Consider the following 17,062-nt stretch of genomic DNA (forward strand, 5'->3'; position numbering starts at 1 on the left):
ATTAAGGGAACAAATGACAGACGATTACAGAAGATTTGCTGTTGGGTTGCTGCATGTTGCACGTCACACAAATCCTCTCTTCCTTGTTCACAGATGTAATTCTGACAGACTGGACGGGTTTAACTCAGGGTCAGGATAGCAAAGGGTATTAAGCCCTCATTCATTCACACTGCCACCACTTCAGGTTGTTAGTAGTAAATAGATAAAGCAAAAATAACCTCAGCCCAACTCTACTCATGGGGAGCATTCACACACACGGGATGAACTAGGAGACAACTGTGCAACACCTCTGGGGCTACTGTACTACAGAAATAGTGAGAAAAGCAAGACTGGCCAGTGATAGATCCCTCAGCTATTCTGACAGGCTGTTATCAAACGTAGTCCACAAAAGAAACACAGAAATTAATTTTAACCATTACATAATCTGATATATTATGAAAGTAAAGAAATTCTTTTTTTAATAGAGACAGAGAGCCTAAGCCTCACACACCAGTGTCAAAGCACACAAATACACACTTCATACAGTTTGAAGCTACCATTAAGACTGAATTTACTACATACATCATCTTTGGATTCAAGAACATGCACAGAGACTTTAATGTCAATAGCTCATGCTCATGTTAAAATTAACAGAAGCTACGGCATCATGCTGCTATTATGTTTCTTGGTTATCATTTTATAAAGTTGATTTCATCTGTCTACCTGTGAAAATTTCTTCTTCATTTCAGCAAAGATACTCTGTCTGCAACTCCAAAACACATCCTATAGTATATGAAAACAAAATTAACAAGTCATAATAATTGAAAGTTGTAGATTGACTTTTATCTTATATCAAGTCAGTTTAATAGTATAAAAAAAATCATTACTGACTTTGGAAACACCATCACAGAATAACTCAAGAAGGAATAGCCTATTTTAATATATAAATTATCACAGGAGCAATGTTACAGACAATGTCAGTTAAATTGTAATACACAGACTACATGTAATAAAGTAAGAAGTGAATGGATAAGAAACTGTAAGTAACAAATCAAGATATAAATTCATACTAAGACTTTCCTTGATTATCTTTATAACATGCCACAGACAGGTAAACATTTTACTGCAAATGGTTCAAGGGTAGGATTAGCATATAACTGTAATTCAGTTTATTATTTATAAATTATGAAGCTGTCCAGTTTCATATGAAACTGTTCTTTCATGCCTAAACTGTTTCTTGTAGGGAAGTTTTATTAGTATGAGCCCATTTTGAAGTATGCAGCTGAAGGTAGTAAAGAGATGAAGTTACTGACTTTATTCCTACTACCCTTAAAGAAGAGAAAGCCTGCGCTGGTATCTCTGATGTCTCATCAAAAATTCAACAATACACAATAACTGCACAAAAACCTGTTTTCTGACTAAACATCAAATTAACCAGTTTCTGAATCTCAAGTGCTGCACTTCATATTTTTCCAGAAAGAAACAACAGGAAGTGAGAATGAAGATGCTCATAACGTCACTGCTCTCCTCCAAATTCCTTCAACTGTACCCTCAGTAAAGATTATTAAAATAAAAACCACTGACATGATCTTTACTGATGTGCCCTATTTGCCCCACCTAATGACCTACCAAAAAACCCAAATTTGACCACTGCATTTATTTTCTCAGCAGGATGACATGTAAGGCAAAATTTTTTTCTTTATGTACCAAGAACTGAAGATCCACTTTGGAAGTTTTAATATGACAAGACTGTGTCTGGCAGTTTCCTTTACACACCAGACTGTAATTTCAGATTTGAGGGATTTCAGATTTAAATCACACAATTGAAATGTTTTGCTGCTTACTGGTTTTACCTGCTCTTAATTGAAAGTCATGTCCATTTCATTAAAACGACCCAAAACTTAATGGAGTCCCAGAACGACAAACCTGAAACTGCTGATTTGTAATATTCTCATTGCTATCAAATACACTGCCCTGAGTCAAAGACTTAATTAAGACTTCCAATTTTCCTCCTAATCAGGGACTCTAAAGAACTCTGACTTTAGCCTGAGTTGCTGCTCTCCAGAGACAGGCAAGCTAAGTCTGGCACACACAGGGGCACGTGTAATTTTGTAGTGTGCTATTTGACTTGGTGCTCACAGTGGGGAGTGGAAGGGGAGGACAGGTTGCAGGCATCACCTGCACAGAACTATCTACAGGTTGCTTCTTTTATAAAAATATTCCTGTGCTGGCTTCTCAGCTCTTGTTTTTTCAGTTAAGGTCTGCTGGAAGATTTCCAAGCACTACTTCACTAAACAAATTCCGTGTAACAGATCAAACAAATCAGATTTACAAATATGATGTTCAGAAATTTTAGAAATAACTAAGAGCTTCTCTGACAAGACAAATCACAAGTCACAGAACCACAAAACCATTTAGGTTGGAAAAGACTCCCAAGATCATTGAGTCCAACCTTTAGTGACCATTACTATGTCAACTAGACCATGGCACAGAGTGCCACATCCAGTTGTTTCATGAACAGCTCCAGGGATGGTGACTCCACCAACTCCCTGGGCAGCCCTTTCCAATGCTCAACAACCCTTCCTGTGAAGAAACTCCTCCTGATGTCCAACGTGAACCTCCTCTGATGCAGCTTGAGGCCGTGCGCTCTCACACTGTCACTGTTTCCTGGGAGAAGAGGCTGATCCCCACCTGGCTCCCCGTTCCTGTCAGGCAGTTCTAGAGAGGGATGAGGTCTCCCCTGAGCCTCCTTTTCTCCATGCTGAACACCCCCAGCTCCCTCAGCTGCTCCTCAAAGGACTCCCCAGACCCTCCCAGTTCCGTTTCCCTTCTCTGGACTCGCTCCAGCCCCTCAATGCCCTTCCTGAACTGGGGCCCAGAACTGGACACAGCACTCGAGGCGTGGCCTCACCAGTGCCCAGGACAGGGGGACAGTCACTGCCCTGCTCCTGCTGGCCACACCACTGCTGATCCAGGCCAGGGTGTCACTGCCCATCTGGCTCTTGTTCAGCAGCTCTTGACAGGCAACCCCAGGCCCTTTTCCATTGGGCCCCATTCCAGCCACTCTCCCTGCAGCCTGCAGCAAAGCCTGGGGTTGTTGTGACCCAAGTGCAGGACACAGCATCTGGCCTTGTTGAAATCACAAGGATGTGTCCATCTCTCAAATGCAGCATTCTCTACTTTTCAATTAAATTCAGCCAAACACTGCGAATAAACTTTATAATAACCACTAGTGCAATTCTAAATTTTATAAAAAAGCTCCTCTCATCATGGAAACATATTTAAGGTACAATTAAGAGACCAAAGGTCTTCTATGAAGTTGCTTAATTTTACCGTAATAAAATTTAGTCTGGAATGCACCAAGCCAATTATTAATTACACCTCCCAAAATCAATAGGCATATTAACTACACAGTTCAAGGCTTTCAAATTAACATACTCACTATTCACTGGCAAGTGCAGAAACACCCTACTGCCTTTCCTCAGAAGAAATAAGAGCAACTACTCAGGTAGCAAGCACATCTACCCAGTGCTTGGGTGAAGTCCTCAAAGTTCTATGCGGCTGCTTTGCCAAAGTGTGACATATTACATCAGTGGCTTAGGAAAACAAGTTGCAGACACTCAAGTGCCTAAGCACCTAAAAGGCAAATGCATACTGCTAATTAAAGCTACAATTCACAAAACTGTCCTTTGATTATTTTAGCACAGAAGTCTTCTCAGGCTAATATTTTGGTCAACAGATACTTGAAACTGTAATTTCAACTGTTAACTGTATTTTTAAAAAAATACTGAAACACCGACACTTTCATCCCAAGCCACTCCATCTTGCTTAGGGTGGGAATCCCACGGGATGAAGAGCACCCTCAGCAAGCCTGCTGATGACAACGAGCTGTGTGGTGCTGGCAAAACGTTGGACAGAAGAGATGCCATCCTGAGGGATACTGACAGCTTGAGGGGTGGGGCTGTGTGACCCTGGTGAAGTTCAACAAAGCAAAGTGCAAGGTCCTACACCTGCGCTGGGACAATGCCAAACACACCTGCAGGCTGTGCAGAGAAGTGACTGAGAGCAGCCCTCCGGAGAAGGACTTGGGAGTGATGGCTGATGAAAACCTTATCAGGAGCCAGCAGTGTGAGCTGGCAGCCCAGAAAGCCAAAGGTATCCTGGGCTGCAAATGGAGCGTGACCAGCAGGTCAGGGGAGGGGATTCTGCTCCTCCACTCTGCCCCCGTGAGCCCCCACCCCAAGTGCTGGGTACATTTCTGGTACCCAGCATAAAGAGGACATGGAATTGTTGGAGCAAGTCCAGAGCAGGGACATGAAGTTGCTAAAGGGACTGGGGTACCTCACCTTACAAAGACAGGCTGACAGAGCTGGGGCTGTTCAGCCTGGAGAAGAGAAAGTTGCACAGAGACCTCATAGCAGCAGTATCCGAAGGGCCTACAAGGAAGCCAGAGAGCAACTGCTCATCAGGAACTGTAGTGGCAAGACAAGGAGTAATGAGTTCACATGGAAAGGGGAAATTTAGACTAGATACATGGAAGAAATTCTTCACATGAGGGTGGCATGGCACTGGCACAGGTTACCCAGGGAAGCTGTGGAATGTCCCATCCCTGGAAGTGTTCACAGCCAGGCTGGATGGGGCTCTGAGCAACCAGGTCTAGTGGAAGGTGTCCCTGCCCATGGCAGGGGGGTGAAACTAGAAGATATTAAAGGTCCCTTGCAGTCCAAACCATTCTAGGGCCCTTTACATTGTTCCATTTCCAGAAAGGTGATGATGATAAACTTGCATGTAGGAGACTTCTGAATATTAGACCAGACTTACAAAAGGCTCTTTACAATACAAACATGCAATCAACACACAGGTCTGACCTGGGTGGACATTCTAGAGGGTCATGCTACACAAGAAATTATACCCCATAAACCTTTTTTAAAAAGCATTTCATCTTTCTTTCATGAAAGATCTGCACCTGCAAGTTGCACTGAAGCAATTCAAGCTGTATTTCTGTATATACAAAGGCAGCATTGTTATTAGTGCCATCTGCAAGACAGACATTTGCTTTGACCATATAGGTTCTGTATTTGTTGAAAATAAAGGGACAATAAAAATAAAGTGTTACTAGATCTGTCACAACAATATTCAAATGTAGAACTGCAGTGGTTTTAACACTGCATTTAGATGTGGCTTGCTATTTTTCAGCCTTGAATCACTGAGTTAATTAAAACTCTATAGCAACATTTCATAATTTTAACTCCTGCTTCATTTTTGTAAAATTATTTTCAGAGATTGAAAGCAAAACCTAAAGCTAAGGTCAAACTTCATACAGATTCTACCCAATATTTCCAAATTCCAGGTCAAGAGTTGAACCAACAGATGTGTTTTACTGCCAAGTAAATTTAATGGCCTATAGAGACTTAAAAGGATCACCATTAGGGAAGATTTTACATGTTCACACCCTGTAAATAATTCTCACAAATTACTGTAGTACAGAGGAAAGACAAATAGATCAGTAGCAAGCAGTAGACATCAAGCTTATATTCACTGAATTACTTGGATGATTAAGCCTAAGACAGCAATTCTCAAATCTAATGCAGCTTCAGCAACTTCAGACTCCCATACGAAGCGCACACAAGTGACTGCTGCCTGTCACGTCCCTGCTGGGCAAACTCTGCGGTGCACACTCCAGGTCTGTGTCAGTGACCGGCTCCACGCTTCCAGCAATTACAAGGATAAGTGAAATCTGGGAGCTCCAATGACACACAAGTAGTCTGCATCTGTACCTTTTATTTCTGAAGGATAATCACATAGTTGAAACAAGCTTCTGTTCAGTTGAACCACTGTTAGTGTCTGAACGTTTATTTCTCTCTCAGCAATGACAAACTACCATCAAATCAGCTCCTTGAGAACCCACAACCATAATTTAGGATTTTTTTCACTGATTTCAACAAGTTCAGTCCATTAAATGCCACACTGGATTCACATTGACAGCACTGCTTTCTGCAGAGAATGTGAAGATCAGAGATCTTTCCAACAGACAGCAAAGGGCAGAACACTCAGTCAGCGCTGGGGTACCATTTCCACCCTTTCCCCCTTTCCACCCTGTGCTTTTGAACCACGGACCCCAGAGAGTCCTCACAACCCACAACCCCCTTTTACCCCCAGCACAGCTACTCATGCTCCATGGCTTTTCCAAGCCCAAGGAAGCTCTTTTTAGAGGCCAATTTCCCTGGTACAGCCAGAAGGTGAACACAGGGTGTGTTAAAGGTCCTCAGAATGAGGGAAGCATTGAGCAGGTGGTCTCAGACTCACATCTGGCTTTATTTTAGAGGAAAGAAGCACCTTCTTTTTGAAATACAGGTTACTAAACTAATCCTGTCAGAGCACTGAGGTGTTACTTAACACAGGTGCTGTGCTGCGCCCCGCCTCAGTTAATTAGAGAACAGTGCACTTAGAATCCCGTTACAAATGCCTGAACCAGAACACTTACAAAGATGTATTTTATAGCACACTTGTGGCAAACTGAATACACTTTTTAAAACATAGATCCCAGGAGGTCTTAAACAGAGTAATTTTGAGCTGTTAACTTGATATATCTTGTGTTGGAACATTTCCTGCAGCAAAAAAAAAAAAAAAATCTGAACCACCTTTAGACACAATAATTTAATTTTGAATCTGACTGACTTTAAGGTATCAGGCTTGTGAGTACCTCAATAACATACTTTATCCTCACCTTTGAATTCTTCATTATACCCAGGGAGACTTCAGACAAAATCCAACAACATTTTGAAGCTAGTGAAACTAAACAGAGGCCTTCTGTCCCTTTACAAGTAAGGAAAAAAACTGCTTCATAATGCATCTAAAATATCATCAAAATTCAAGAATATATATCCTGACTCTGGCCATTTTCCTAATTATTGAAGCTTTGCCCCCTTCCTGGTTTATTGGGGAGTTTTCAGAGGAGTTAAGAGTACCAGCAGAGGAGTAGTAGCAGTATTTTAAATATATCATATGCAGTAGTGCTTACATCATTAAATACCAATGCCACCTGGGCATACCAACTTTCTGTGGTATCCTAAGAGACTGAAATGACTTAGGTAGGGTATGAGTCTGTAAATGGCAGTGCTGCTCACAGGACAGGAGGAGTAACTCCCCCTTCTCTTTGGAATGGCCTAGAAGAGCAGCAAGTGTCACTGCTGTGGCAATGCCACTGCTCCCATCCACATGCCACGCTCACTGTGTTTGCCAGCTGCTGCAGGCACAGGGTAACTGCTGCAGACCCCAGAGGGCACCACACTGACACCCACGGCCCTGCCAGACCCCAGAGGGCACCACACTGACACCCACGGCCCTGCCAGACCCCAGAGGGCACCACACTGACACCCACGGCCCTGCCAGACCCCAGAGGGCACCACACTGACACCCACAGCCCTGTCAGACCCCAGAGGGCACCACACTGACACCCACAGCCCTGTCAGACCCCAGAGGGCACGTGGGCACACTGACACCCACAGCCCTGCCAGACCCCAGAGGGCACCACACTGACACCCACGGCCCTGCCAGACCCCAGAGGGCACCACACTGACACCCACGGCCCTGCCAGACCCCAGAGGGCACCACACTGACACCCATGGCCCTGCCAGACCCCAGAGGGCACCACACTGACACCCACGGCCCTGCCAGACCCCAGAGGGCACCACACTGACACCCACGGCCCTGCCAGACCCCAGAGGGCACCACACTGACACCCACAGCCCTGTCAGACCCCAGAGGGCACCACACTGACACCCACAGCCCTGTCAGACCCCAGAGGGCACCACACTGACACCCACGGCCCTGCCAGACCCCAGAGGGCACCACACTGACACCCACAGCCCTGTCAGACCCCAGAGGGCACCACACTGACACCCACAGCCCTGCCAGACCCCAGAGGGCACCACACTGACACCCACAGCCCTGCCAGACCCCAGAGGGCACCACACTGACAACCCACGGCCCTGCCAGACCCCAGAGGGCACCACACTGACACCCACGGCCCTGCCAGACCCCAGAGGGCACCACACTGACACCCACAGCCCTGCCAGACCCCAGAGGGCACCACACTGACACCCACGGCCCTGCCAGACCCCAGAGGGCACCACACTGACACCCACGGCCCTGCCAGACCCCAGAGGGCACGTGGGCACACTGACACCCACGCCAAATGAGCCCTACAAATGCTCTCCTATCGGGGATGACCCAATTTAGGGAGGAGGTACAAAACCAGTTTTGTAGCAGAGCTTCTGTGGATTGTTCCCTTCAGAAAACAGGGTGTATGTTTTGCTCTCTTCTCTGCCTTGTGTAGAGTATTATTGTTTTAAAAGGTACCTTCTCAGAAATGCATCCTTATTTAACAAAATTTTAGTTAAAAAGAATTGGAAGCCACCTCACTGAACCAGCTCCATGCCAGTTGTCAACTGTCACTCCTGGAAAATGCACAGGGAAAAATTATTTTTATAATACATATACACTTCAAAGTCTACTACTTCCAACCTTCCAAACATGTCCAAAAATAACCCTAAGCCTCAGAAATAAAGAGTGTGTTATGAGGCTAGTGTTTCCCTTTGAGAGTTTGTTCCTACTGCTGTGTATTACTGGGTCATTTGTAAAAACACTAACCAAAGAATAGGAATGACAAAAAAGTTGAGATGGGGCCAGAAATAAGTACAAGCCTGGAGGTTGTTCCAAAGACTACAGAAAAAGATAAAGTGTGAGGGGACACATGTCTGGGGAGAGCTGAACTAGAGACCAAAATATCCACTTTTCAGTTTTACAGAAGGCATTTTTCATATTTTAGAAGACTTTAAATATGTCTTACTAAGGACATCCTGAAGAACCAGTCTTCTTACACTTATCTCCTTATGGCCTTTTAAATACACTAAATTAAGGTGATTCAAGATTAATTACTTCCCTTAAAAAATAGTCAAACAAAGCAGCTGTCAATAACAAAAGAGTGTAAATATTTCCTGGTCATGCCTGCAGATCACACAAGAACTAACAAAGTTACCTTCAGAGGTAATGAAGAACTGTTTAAATATCTATAGTTGTCTCTTAACCACTGGACATTGTGAGTATTTCACTCCCTTACTCTTAAATGCTTTAATTTCAGCTGATCCTATTTCCTTTCCTCCTCTGACCCAAAGCTGTTGAATTTGTAACCACTCTAAAATAACTATGAGAATTAAATGTCAATGAAGGTCTCTACATTCACAAACTATCTGCCAGACTCCCTACATTCATGACACCATAACCTCTACATTCAGATCTGTGACAGCCTCATCTTTATACAGCTTCCTTTGCTTGTAACTTCTCTCCACCTTCCTCATCAGCGTGCTCTTTGGTTTTCCTTAACACAAAAAACCCAAAACATAGAAGCTAAAAAAGGGAATATGAGAACACCTCAAGACACTTAGTACACTTTTATATATTACTCGATACTTGCAACATTTGTCTCCTGCAGAGAGTCACAGAAGTAGTGGATGAATTTGTCCTTGGTTTCTTCAAGCATGAGTTTTATAAAACTTATTTTTAAAGGAAACACTTTCCTTTGCTGCTCCTATTCTGAAGAACTTTCTGCTGGATTAAATTACAAATGCAACATCAACATAAAAACAAATTTAGAGTCTGAGCAAGACCAGTACTCAGAAGAGTTTTCTTTTCATGGACAATTTTGAAATGAAGGTTTACTTCCCTACAAAATCACCGACAGATACGTATGCTAAAAAATTTAAATCCTGTCCAGTTCAGACATTAAAACGTGACTATAGGAATAGTTTTTAATTCTTTTAATTCAACTCTCTAAGCTGTGCAGCTGCTGCTGGGGAAGCAAAAAGAGAAGCTGAACAGCGAGGTGCGTTAGCAGGGATTCTTTGTGCAGCTCTCTGGGAATTCTGCACAGAACGAAGGGCCCAGCTCGGAATGGAAACACCTGGGTATAAACTCTGCCTGCTCCCACTGCCTCGAAGGGCTTCAGGGAGAGCACAGAACTCTGGACACGTCCCCAGAGAAGGAACAGGGATGACAACGGGTACGTGAGAAAGGACCTAGACAACTTTTCCATATATAAACTGATGAAAGCATTTTATTTACAAAAAACAGGTACTACGTAAGAGTTTTTGTATTTGCTATTTTTTCCTTCACTGTTACTGATCTCAGCCCAATACCTACACAAATCAGTGAGCATGGCCTCCTTCCATTCCTTTAGCTCCTGTAGTACGTTGCCAAACTTGTTCACAAAATGCTGTTTACGTGTTCAGACAATATTTACTGGGTAAACTTTCACGCTATATCAAATATATTTCTCACGAAGCTCCAAAACCAGAGCATTCACCAATCCTCAGGAATTCAGGCACACTTTCTCATGTTACTGAGGCAGCTTTTGTCAAATGTGCTTATTGAGAAGCTACACCTGAACAGCAGTACGATAACCAGCTCTCAGCTATTCATAGAAATGCCAATCTAAAAATAATCTGTTGCCATTTTTCAGAAGCACCTAAAGCATCCTTGTGATCACAATCTCCACAATTATATTGAATCAAGTGATCTGTACCAATTTCACCCCGTAGTATTTTTAGAACATGCACAACATCCTTTTTAGAAATTATTTCATCTGCCAACGCTGTGCAAGAGCATTTGCCCAGTGCAAGCTGACTACATGCCAAGCATTGCAAAAAGCAAAGAAAATGAAAAACCTGGCATTTCACAGTGCCTGAAACTGTGTTCAAGTTCACTGTTATTTTATCAGAACTCCACAAAAGAATTCTGTGACTTACTAGTATTCACAATTATCAGTTCTTTGGTAACTAGTGGCATTGTTTTGAGAATATTTCATTCAAGACAAGAAAAATAACAAAATGCTAAATGGCAGCTCACCCAAAGGTATACCACATTAAATTTTACAGGGCAAAGTGTAAAACTGCAGCTTTAAATGTTCACAAAGGAATTAAAAACTTTTCCAAACTGAATAAAAAGGCTGAATATGTACGTGTAATTCGATCACTCCATTTTCTACAGACATAACTTTCACCTTTATTTTCTTACCTAAACCCAACATGTTTTCAAACACAACAAAATGAGTGAAGTTGTGGCTGGATATATGAGCATTTGTACATAATATAGTACATTACAGTACCAATTGTAATGTACTGGGGGGGGTGGGGTTAGAATAAAACTCTGCCCCACTCCCATTTAATTCTGACAAGATGAAAACAAGAAATTCAAAGGCAGCACAAATTCAAGCTACTGGTTTATTTCAGTAAATCATCACAGTTTTAATGTTATATTGTTATCAGTATATTTTATCAGAAAAAGAGGCAGCACAAATTTTCATCAGTATGTGTGTGTTTGTGCAACTAACATTTTAAAACTATGATGCAAGGCTGCATTGATTATATCCAAAGGTTTTAAAAAGAACAGAAAACAGCATTTGGGGACTTTATTTCATAATGGCAACAAACAAAGCACTGGAAACTTTCTTGTTGCATACTGATAGTGTGAGCTCAAAAGAGAGCAGAATGTAACACTGAAAAATCTCTGAAGTATTCTCTGTTTAAGAAGAAGTTCATTACTGGTCCGCAAAAAAGTGTGTAGCTGCACATAAAAAAAAAAAAAAAAAAGGTTTATAGTTTTACTACTGCTGCTTTTGATTCCGAAATTTTAATCACCAGTGACGCAGACAACAGTAGAGAAAATGGCATTTATTGTTTGTGGTGATGTTCAAAATGTATCACTGCAGGAAAAAAAGAGAAGTATTTAGTTGTCAGATTATTCTCCTGAGTAGGAACTCCTGCCAGCAGCATTTACAGTCTGAGGCTCCAGTACCAAGCGCTGCCCATCAGGCAGCTGGTACCTCCTAGGCAAAAACATTTCATCAGATGATCTGGAGGTGCTGATACTTCATTCACTGATCATCTTTCTGTTCTGCAGATTAAACACCCAGATGACAGCAAGGGAAAGTAAACTGGAAGCCCAAAGGATGGAGAAAAGCAGGGAAAACTCTTGAATTCTTCTCCTAAGCTTTACTCACCAAACTCAACAACGACATGAATATCAGTCAGAAAGTGTCTGTTTGCAAGGAACAAATGATCTGGTGGAATTCCACGTGGATTTTCTGTTTGTTTTTTGGAAATTTGATTTCCAAAATACCTTCTCAGTCAATGACTTAAGTGAGTTTCTCTAGTTGTCACAATCATACCTTTATGTTTTCTAATGGAGCACATGAGAAGACAAGCAGGAAAACCTGATAAATTATGCAAGCTGTAACTACTTGTAGAATCTTTTAATACATGGGAATGAAAAAACAAGGCTGTCATCAGCATGGAAAAGAACAGCATCCCTTTACTTAAGAGAATTGCAAAATATCTTAATCAGATTCCCGCTCTTCTAATGAGGAAGTCAGAATGATATCCATCAAGAGACACACTTGATTTGTTCAGTGCAGAAGATTAAAGTGAATTCATTAGTGTAGGGATGAAAAGACTCACATTAGTGAGCTGAGAGAGAACTCACACCACCTAGCTCGATTTAATGGCAGCAAGTATATATTTATATTTATTCTGACAGGTGTACTTTGGATAGTTCATGCTGGAACACGCTGAAAAAGCATCTGCACGGCATTTATTTAATCAGTAGCACAAACACTTCAGAAACGTCATAGCAGAACACACTTCTCATATTCTGACCAATACTCACTAAGTTCTCACACATCTTGATTTTCAAGATAAGTCTTTGTAAAGTTCACTTATATAACCAGTAAACACACATAGGCATCGTTCTCACCAACTGTGTTGATAAGAATATTTTATTATTTTCTATTTGAGGCAGATTATCCCAAAATAAGTTGCAAGTCAACTTTTGCTGTAAGAAACACTGAAAGCCACAGACATGTTTTCCCTTCTGATAGCATCATTTTCTTCTTTTTTCCATAATTATCTTACTCATACTATTTATCCTCTCTTCCCAGGGTTACTGGGTGAAAACCCACACCTATTAATACAGCAATTTTTATAGAATATGCTCAGATTTTGCTACCAGGGTGAAGCAGTGAACTGTATTTTACTCAGTGCCTTCTGTTTATTGGATATAAAAGAAAATTGATTTGAATCTTTTCATCTTTTAGAGAAGAAAGCAAAGAAATTGAGGCTTGGAAGGAAAAGGAACAGGGACGAGTCTGAACCCCAGATCCAGTGACCAGGGATTCTCACTGCCCCCACCATAAGGAATTACTGGTGCCACCATTACAGGAACAGCTGGGAAAGCATTAGGCAGCAGTAAGGATGTAAAAATGAACTTACTAAGTGCCTGCACAGCCCAGGCAAAAACCTTTACGCAAAAAGGAATCCCAACACTGGTTTATTAGAAACTGCTTTAATACATCTCTTCTGAAGGCAAAAGAACTTTGTCCCAAAGTTATGAGCAAGAGAAAATAACAAGGCCCTGATTACCTGGACTTCAGAGATGGAGCTGAAGCTATGCAATGTCCAAAAGAAAACTTTTCATAAGAGACTAATAAAAGATAATTGAAGTGTAGTGATGAAAGTTTGTATCCACTCTGTACCCCTGAAAACATGGTATTACTCCTTACAAAAGCTAATGAAAAAAATTCAACCAATTCTACTTGGCAAACAGCAATCTGAGCTCCTGTTAACATGTACAAAAATATGGATACAAACACAAACTGAAGACTCATAATCAGCTTAATACCCATCCTTCCACTCCGCCACACACAGGCTGGTAGTGTTAGAGACACCTCCTACCACTTATCTACCAAGGCATCACGTAACTTGTAGACAAGAACCAAAATCCTTTTCCCATCCACTCCTCTGGATGATTAGTCATTCCCTAAACCAGCCTAAAGCAAACATCATTACATTTCTTCTTGTTCTTTCACACTGGAATGCCAAGGAAAGTCTGGTTGTGTGCTCATGTTGAGCAGACGCTGGTTCAGAGCCCAGCTGGAACCTCTGAAGCAGCAGTGGACAGTGAGCTGTGCAAGTGACAGCACCCAGCCCACTGGGAAGGGACAAACCCACGAGCTGGGATCCTGCATCCATCCCTACGGGCACAGCTGAAACTCCAAACGACCTGCTCTGCCTCCAGCTGCTCTTAGGGGCATAATGGGAATATTTAGGAGCAGGCTGCTGAGAACTCAGAGACTTGGAGAATTTTGTTTACCCATAACTCAGGGTTCTCTGCAATGGGACTATTAATGAATCTCAGAAGGACTTAATGGCACTGCTGCAGTGTAACATTCGTTAAAACTCTGTGTCACTAAAAAAAATGAGGACATACTGAAAAACACCAGAAAAGTTGAAGACAAACTTCTATTACAACATATACATAGATAAAACCAGATGGGCTTAACACAAATATTCATGTATTTTCTTTCTCAATTTGATTTCATTAATATTATTTCTAGCTTCATTTACTTTAAAAACACAAAGACACAATAAAGAACTTGAAAAACTTGCTGAGAAAAACCAACTCCTGCTAGCATTATCAATGTACAAAGTTTATAGATTTCACACTGTTTGTTTAAGATACCTATATCTATAATCACATGTATTCATCTTCCTTTCCCCATAATTCCCCCCTACAGATAAAAGTGCATTCAACAGCCTTGTCCAATGAGTCAGTTAAAAATACACATCTGAATCATAAGTATATTCTGAACTCTAAAGCCAAGGGGGATACTATTAATACATATAACTAAAGACACAGCCTTGGCTAGCTGCTTTTTTAATACCTTGTCTATTCTACTTAACTACAGCTACTGCCACAATCCCTTATCTGTATGTTTCTTTGGTTTTAAAATGGATTTTTTAAGTATATCAGCTACTCTATCTTCTGTGCCTGGTTTAATATTTTTGAAGATTTTTGTTATAGGCTAATATTTAAGCATATTAGCTACTACACTCTACCTCCTGTTTAAAGTTTCCGGAGGTTTCACTTTTATGTAAAAAGGCAAAATGTAGTCTTTTAAATCTTAGTATTTAAGAATGGAAACGAGGTACTTTTCCCTACATATATCCTGTGTTTACGTGCACAACTGCCTGCACAAAAACTTGTTTCTAACATTCAGTTCTGTTACTTGCTTCCCAGATCTACTCAAGAATACCACTTAAGGATCAGCACCTCACTTTGCTAAGCTCCACAAAAATGAAGCCCTTGTCTGACAAGGCTTCCTGTAAGAACACGTGATTGAACAGGTAAACCTAACAAACACTGACATTTGACAAAAAACAACGGGAAGGCTCTGAGTAATTTATCAGAACTGCAAAACTGTCAGAAAAGTTGGCAAAATGCGTAAGTGTACCTGCTCAGGAAACTAAGTTTCTGCAGATACTACTCCACCAGTAGCTGCTTCCAAACATTTCACGCTCAAACTCCCTTCCCTGCACAGTATCGCTCCAAATTGACACGTGTCATTCGCCTATCGCTGCAGGACAGAGGCTTCGCCTTCCTCTTTCACTCGGCCTCTTATCTCTAGCCTATAGCCAAACCCTAGCCTTTTCCCCTCTCTCTCTCTACAGCAGGGGAAAGATGAGGGGCTAGAATAAAGGCGACAAGCCGCCGCTCAACCCATTCCCTCCGGCCCGCACGGCGGGCACTGCCGCCCGTCCTGCGGCGCTCCAGGAGGCGCGGAGCCGCCCCGCACCCGGCCCGGGCCCCGGCCGAGCCCCGCCTGGTGCGGCTCCGTGCTCTGCCCCTCGGCCGCAGCCCCGTGACACCGGGGCGGCCCGGCCCCACCGCCGCGCAGGCCGGGCTCCCGCAAGCCGCGGCACGGACAGGTGCAGCCCTCGGGCCGCCCGGGGCCCTGCGCAGCGCGGGCTCGGCCCCGGCCTCCTCCTCCTCCCCCGGCCGGCCCCTTCAGCCGCGCACCGCCACCAGCCCCGGCCCCGCACAAAGACGGGCCCGCGCCCGCCGGGCGGCGCAGGGAGGGAGCGGAGCGGAGCCAGGCCGGGCCGGGCCGGGCCGGGCCTCCTCCGCTCCGTCCTCGGTCGCGGTCAGCGCCCCGGGCCTGCCGCCCGCCGCGGCGGCCGACGCCTGCGCCCCCCGCCTCACCTCCTTGGGGACGAGCTGGTTCTCCTCGCTGGGCACCATGGCCGGTGGCGCGGCGCGGAGCCCGCAGCAGGCTGAACCGAGCGCCGTCGTCAGCAGCAGCGGGAGGCGGGGGGACGCCCGCGGCTCATCCTCCTCCTTCTTCTCCTCCTCCTCCTTTTTTTCTTCTTCTTCCTCTTCTTCCTCCTCCTCCTCCTCCTCTTCTTCCTCCTCCTCCTCCTCTTCCTCCTCTTCCACCTCCTCCGCTCCCGCGGGCAGCGCCGCGGCTCCGCCCCGCCGCCAATCCATGGGAAAATGGCCGCCGGCACGGGTCTCGCGAGAGCCGCCCCACCCCGGGCTGCCCGCGCCCCGCCGCGCTCATCGCCGTGGGCCCAGCCGCGGCAGGGCCCGGCCCCGGTGCCGCCGCTACCGCCGCCGCCGCTGCTGCCTGGCCCGGCCCGAACCGGCCCGGCCCGAACCGGCCCGGCCGAGCCGCGCCGTGCTCACCGAGGGGCGGTGTCGGAGCCGCAGCGCGGAACCTCCGCGGGCAGCCGGGCCAGAGCCGCACGGGGTATCCTTGGCGCCGGGCCGCCGCCGCTCCCCCGTCCCGTTGTGCTGCCCTGGGGAACGGCGTGAGGCGGCCGGGCCTGCGGGAGAGCAGGGAGTCAATAAATGGAACGGGCACCGTCTGCGGACGTGTTCAGGGAAAGACTGGACGTGCCACGCTGGTGTTCGGTCATGGGGGGACTGGCTGATCTCAGAGGTGTTTTCTGAGCTAACTGAGGCCGTGCAAATGGAGCAGCAGGAGGCGAGCGAGGAGGGAGCGCGCCCGGGTCACGGCCCCGGGTGCGGCTCGGAGCCGGCCCGGCCCGCGGGTGCCCTCAGAGCGGGGCTCGGAGCCGGCCCGGCCCGCGGGTGCCCTCAGAGCGGGGCTCAGAGCGGGGCTTGGAGCCGGCCCGGCCCGCGGGTATCCTCAGAGCGGGGCTCGGAGCCGGCCCGGCCCGCGGGTGCC

At 44.9% G+C, this 17,062-nt stretch overlaps 1 protein-coding gene across 4 annotated transcripts in view; it reads right to left on the reverse strand.

The window, feature by feature from the left end:
- USP47 (ubiquitin specific peptidase 47) overlaps positions 1-16,472 on the reverse strand; it is a 53,174-nt gene extending 36,702 nt beyond the window's left edge. Inside the window, exons 1-2 of one of the 4 annotated variants that reach the window (XM_063397920.1) lie at positions 16,075-16,472; positions 703-762 (exon numbers count right to left, since the gene is read on the reverse strand). In XM_063397920.1, coding sequence (XP_063253990.1) covers positions 703-762; positions 16,075-16,359 — 345 coding nt within the window. In that variant the 5' untranslated portion in view covers positions 16,360-16,472. The remainder of the gene's footprint in view (positions 1-702; positions 763-16,074) is intronic. The other 3 variants (XM_063397918.1, XM_063397919.1, XM_063397921.1) reach the window with 3 other exon arrangements.
- Positions 16,473-17,062: the final 590 nt, after the last annotated feature.

Source organism: Prinia subflava, chromosome 5 (assembly GCF_021018805.1).
Source record: "Prinia subflava isolate CZ2003 ecotype Zambia chromosome 5, Cam_Psub_1.2, whole genome shotgun sequence".
Classification (NCBI taxonomy): domain Eukaryota; kingdom Metazoa; phylum Chordata; class Aves; order Passeriformes; family Cisticolidae; genus Prinia; species Prinia subflava.